Source organism: Stegastes partitus, unplaced genomic scaffold (genome assembly GCF_000690725.1).
Source record: "Stegastes partitus isolate 25-593 unplaced genomic scaffold, Stegastes_partitus-1.0.2 Scaffold1683, whole genome shotgun sequence".
Taxonomy (NCBI): Eukaryota; Metazoa; Chordata; class Actinopteri; family Pomacentridae; genus Stegastes; species Stegastes partitus.
This window is the reverse complement of record NW_007579414.1, coordinates 105,536-111,535: the sequence shown is the minus strand read 5'-3', so window position 1 is coordinate 111,535 and position 6,000 is coordinate 105,536. Positions and strand designations below refer to the sequence as shown.

The 6,000-nt window shown below is 38.6% G+C and overlaps 1 protein-coding gene across 1 annotated transcript in view; it reads left to right on the top strand.

Annotated features, from left to right (window-relative positions):
* The window catches only part of LOC103372019 (extracellular matrix protein FRAS1-like), a 157,257-nt gene that overhangs the window by 48,146 nt on the left and 103,111 nt on the right, over positions 1–6,000 (top strand). The window contains exons 11-12 of the mRNA XM_008301532.1: positions 3,619–3,771; positions 4,819–4,997. Of these exons, the coding sequence (XP_008299754.1) occupies positions 3,619–3,771; positions 4,819–4,997 (332 nt within the window). The remainder of the gene's footprint in view (positions 1–3,618; positions 3,772–4,818; positions 4,998–6,000) is intronic.

The window sequence follows — 6,000 nt, the reverse complement described above, 5'->3', positions numbered from 1 at the left end:
ACTAATGTCTCATCATCATTTAGTCGATGCATCTTTATTTCTTCCAGTTGTTTGAAATTAAAAAGACATGCTTGTATTTCCAGAGGAATGTTTACATTTTTCTTAGTCTTAAATGAACATCTCACAGACCGTCGGAGGCCGCGAGTCAACGGATTTAACAAATTAAGTGGTTTCTGATTCTTCTCCCTCCTCTGATGTTTAACTAATCTCCTCTATACTGTCTTGTCAATTTAAAAAAAATGCATCGAGTAAATTCAGTTTCCTTCTTTCCCGGAGGTCAAAAACTTGAGTCTTCTTTGCACCTGTCTGGATGAGATTAAGTCTATCTAATGGGCCGAATCTCACAAGGATGTAAAGAGCTCATTAGATTTGTTCGTTAGCCAAGAACAAAAACAGAGAAGGTTGGAGATGTAAGGGAATTAGAGACAAAGTTTGCTTTTGGAGATTGTTGTGCCTGTTTTTTTTTTTTTCTTCCTGGCGTGAACATCCTTGAGAGACCTTGCTGTATTTCGCTAATCTGCCCCGTGAGTTATGTGCTCTCCCGCCGCTATCCTTTGCCTTCTGCTGCGATTTGGAGCCGCAGATGGTCAGCAGGTCGTTTATCTGCAAACACAGACTCCCGCACATGCAGCAGACCCACGGCTCCACTGCTGCGATGCATCTCCTGCAGAAAACTGTCTGTTCATGTTTCCAGCTTGCAAACTTAAGAATCACCGGCTGTGGACACAAAATGACCAAAATATCACAAAAAGGGACCTTGAATTTCCACACAGGGACAAAAAATTTGCAATATGAGACACCAGTTGACCACAAACACAGGCAATATGGACAATATGTGACACAAAACAACCATACAAAGATGCAAAATTATCCAAATACGACACAAAATGACTATAAAAAGTGCTAACACCAAAGAAATGCAAGAAGAATTACCACAAAGGGGCACAGAACTAACAATACGAGTCACAAAATGGGCCCAAAATGATCCAGTATGGTTACAAAGTGATGCAAAAAGACCAAAATATAACACAAAATAGCCACAAAACATGCTGAATGGACACAAAAAGACAGTACAGTTACAAAGAGATGCTAAGAGACCAAAATGAGACGCAACATAAATTAAATATGACACAAACTTTTCTCATAGAGACACAAATAGGCTAAAACGTGGTGCAAAATGAGCACAATTTGACACAAAATAGCACAAAAAATTACCCTGAATTCCCACAAAGGGTCACAAATTTAGCAAAATAAGACACCGATAGACCACAAAGAAATGCCAAATGGACAATATGTGACACAAAATGAAAAAAAACCTCATAACACCAAAGAAATGCAAAATGAATTACCACAAAAGGACACAGAATTAATAATATGAGGCACCAAATGAGCACAAAGAGATGCAAAATGGGCCCGAAATGATCCAGTGTGGTTACAAAGTGATGCAAAAAGACCAAAATATAACACAAAATGACCACTAACACATGCAAAATGGACACAGAAGACACAGTGCAGTTATAAAGAGATGAAAAAGGACCAATATGAGACACAAAATAACCTAAATGTGACACAAACTTACCTTAAAGACACACAAATGGGCAGATACGTGGTGCAAAATGACCACAAACACAAAATGATTTTGTGTTTGTGGTCATCTTGATTTTTTCTCACCTAGAATTGCAGAAAATTTATATGAAATACAAAAATTAAGAAACATTTTTTGAGTTATGACAACTTCTAATAAAATTGTGTTCAACCAACAAGTTAAATTGAGTTGGCTGAATTTGTTTTCCCTCTGCAATCAAAGGTAGGTTTGATTACTGGTCTTAGCTGTCTAAAATAGGGGACTTGACTTCCTGAAGTCATAAAGCCAGTTTCATTGAGTTACCTCGACTTGAATTCAGTGTTAAAGCAGCTAATGCATAAGTCTAAATTACACACAGTCTTAAGTTGATGCAACAAAACTATGTTTGCAACCTAAACAGGTTTATCTAAATCAGTAGAGTCCATGTTTTTATCTTGCAAGCTTGCATTTAGAGCCTCTAATCCGTCTTAAGTCTATTTTCTATCCGTCTTCCCCGCAGAGCAGGTTTGTTTTCTACTTTCTGGAGGAGTATGTCGTAGCTGTTTTTATTTAGACAGCAGGGCGACTCGGTGAGTAAGAGGTCTAGTTTGAAAACCTCCCTGACAGCAGGAATCTTCCTTCCCTGAAATGTCCTCGAGCGACTCTGACTCATCCTCCATCTCTGCAGCTAATCCTGCTCTTTGTTCTCTGGCAGGAGGAAACTCTGCCTCGGATCGATACGCCGTCGCTAAAATAAGTCTCGGGGCCGAGAAGTCTGTTTCTGATGCGCTGTTTCTGATTGACGGAGCTTCACAAACTCCGGGTTACAACAGAGGTGGAATAAAACAAACAACGCAACAGTCACTCACAGCACAGGCTGGCTTCAAGCTGCACCTGAAGGATTTCCTAGTCGGAGTAACGCTTAGTTTCCTGCAACTTCAAGCAAGTTTAATATAAAAACAATGTTCTGTTTCTGTACTGGTGACGAGCTGATATCCAGTTCTGGCATCTACTATGTTTTTAGATTGGATTTAAGTAGCCATCCGGTCAATCTTGCTTTAAGATTTTCGCCCAAAAAAGAACAATTAGGGCGGGCCGTTGTTGTTCTTCAATTAACTGCAGCTAAGTTGCTGCTGTACTAAAACAAAAAGAGTTTAATTTGTTATGCTAGTACTTTAAAGAGCTGGTCCTCAGAAAAGTAGTTGTTTTTTTAAATTTTCTTGTTTAACCCTCTGAACTCCAAGCAGTTTCTGAGTGTTTTGTGGTTTCTTTTGCGTTTTTCTTCACTGTTTTTGCTGCAATATGAAGTCCTGAAGGGCTGCAAGGTGACTCGGTGGTTAGCACCGTCGCCTTACAGCTAGAAGGTCGCTGGTTTGCGTCCCGACAAGAACACCCAGAAGTTTTCTTCCTCCCACAGTCCAAAAACATGTTGAAGTTAATTGGATAAAGTCCTGAACCTCTACGGAAACATGACAGCCTTTAAAATCTAAGTAGAATCTCTTTATTTATCTTGCAAAATTATTTTAAGCCTAGAATCAACACGTCCATGTTTCCAGGACTACAGATATTTGACTATTTACTCAGCTCTGCTCCACTGTTTCACCATGCTGAATGTATCCTCCACAACTTGCTCCTCTGTTTACTTTTTTTGAACCAGGCTGCATTTATTTATTTTTTGATCCAGTAGATTTTATTTTCAGTTTCTCTTGTCGTCTCCTCTCTGCGCTGTGGAAACACTGCCTGCAGTTCAGCCGAGTGGTCTCAGATTTGTTTGTTTTTTACAGTATCTAGTGAATTCTGAAAGGACACATGTAGAATGAAGTGATTTTGATGAGGTATGAAATCTTTACGTTAGATTTTGTTTTGTTTTTTTTGCGATGACTTCAAGGACCTTCAGAAAGTGGGAAATCTAACTATTCGCTCTGTTTTTTTCTGTTTCTCGATCCGGTAAATGGTGCAATGTTCAAACCCATTGTTGGGTTTGGGGCTTCGGAAGTGTTGTTAAAAATGTTAATAGTTAAAAATGACTTCATGTTTTCCTTTTCAGGCTGCAGACTCTCCTCAAGTACTGTCCTTGCCAAAGACCTGGGTGAAGGAGGGAGGGATGGTGCGCCTGGATAAGAAATACCTGCAGACGGACTACAAGGGAGTCAGCGCTGATGATATCGTCTACACCATCCTTGGCTTGGATGGGCAACCGAAATACGGTACAAAGTCTTTTAACACTCAGTCAGATGTGATTTATTTAAGAACAAGATGTTTTACAGTGATGAACAAACATTTACATGCATTTGTAACGACCACGTATCTCATGGCAATCTTGAGATTCCTAAAACTCTTGATTTTCTGTGATGGGATAGAATCATGCATTTTGAGTATTTGATTGAATGCCTTCCATCAAGCATGGTGGTGGCAGTATCATGCTCTGGGGCTGCTTTGATGAGAGTAGAACTGGTGCTTTACACAAAAGTAAATGGAATGTTGAAGAAAACCACCAACAATCATCAGCCAGAAGGTTGAATCTTGGTTGTAGGTAGATGTTCCAACAAGCAAATGACTCCAAACACATATAAAGTGGTGAAGAAATGGTTAAATCAGGTTAGATTGAAGGTTTTAGACTGGTCTCCCCGAAGTCCTGACTTAAACTCCTTCAAATTCTTATTTCTGACCTGATTTAGCCTTTTTAATTTACAACTTTTGATGTGTCTTTGGGGTCATTGTTTTGTTGAAACTCCCAACTGTGTCCAAGATCAACCTTCTGGCTGATGACTTTTTCCTGTAATCCTCTTCCTTCATTATTCCACTGACTGTTTATAAAGGACCAGTTCCTCTGGCAGCACAACAGCCCTAGAGCATGATACTACCACCACCATGCTTGACTGTAGGGATTCTATGAAGGAACCAAAATGCATGGTTGGCTGTTTTCTGTGAGAAAGACTCATGTGATTCAATAATTGCATCATGGAAAATAAGAAGTTACAGGATTCGACTGTAAATGTCAAATATTTGCTTTCTTTCCAACAGTTGATGTTCCTAAAACTAGTTTTTAAAAGTGGAAATGCTGTGAAATGTCCAACCCCAACCTACGACCACATCTTATGTTGACCTGAGCACGAACTTTAATCTCTTAACGTGACCGTCTTAGCATTTAAACCCAAACTTTGTACCAGAATCCACAATTTTGCTTTAAAGACAAGTATGTTTCGGCTCCACTGATGTACAATAACTGAGAGGACTCTGTGCCGTCCGTCCAGGTGAGGTGGTTCTGGTGTCCATGCCATCTGACGGACCGTCCGACGGCTGGCAACCTTCGCTAACCGACGATCGAGGCCTCACCCCGACGACTTCTTTCACCCAGCAGGACGTGAACGACGGCACGGTCTGGTATCGACACTTTGGCACCGGAAGAAGTAGCGACTCCTTCCAGTTCCAGGTCAGAACCGATTCTTACTTCCTGTGAACAGAAATAAAAAAACATGCTTCAGCCTCAACAGAGCAGGTAAACCAATCCTCGAGTTAGAATTTCACATAAGTAATGAGCAGAAACCATTAAAGAATTAAAGCGAGTAGCATCCATAGTATTATTTAAACAAAGAAACACCCAGAGTTTTGTCCAAATTATGTCTGAAGCATCACATGTAAAAAAAAAAAACAAAGAACAAAAGCTGAGTTTCTTTGATTATTTATTTTCCAAACAAGGGAAAAAATGGAAGAGGGGTTGTGGTGGGGATAGTAGGTATACTTTTATTAATCTAGGATGTCATTATTGAAACAAAGAAAATCCCAACAAAATCAGAGTTTTGTCCAAAATATATCAGAAATATCGAAGGCATTTGTTATATTATAAGCCATGAATTATAAGATTGCATTAGTAGACCAATAAAGGGACGAATAATATGTAATAATGCTAATGAACTTTACTTATTTGGCATTTTTCTTAACAAAGTGCGTAACAAAAACTGAAAGAACTAGTAACATCTTACAAAAACCTATAGACATATAAAAAAATATATTAAGAGAGTACATGTTGTGGCATTTAATTAGCATGCCAACATATTGTTTTTACAAACTAAATACTTAGAAATGTCTTGATTTAGTGAATTTCAGGACGGTGCAAATACAACAACTGTTCACAAGCAATGATGGAAATATTTAATTTGGAGAAAATACAAATTTCAAATCAGTTTGTGGGGAAAGCTTTTGGAACAATCTCAAAATGAGTGAACACTATTTAAGAAAATGTACAATATATATATATAATAATGGTAAACAGTAAAGGTGTTTGAAGCAAATAGGAAACAGTCAGATATGAGACATGGCTGGTGGGAGTTAAGCTTCATCCTTCTCATTTTCGGATGTTATTTCAAGGTTTGAGGATTGATTTTCTTTCTCTTGTTTGCCTTTACAGTGAAACAAATCAATAAAAAAAATCAATA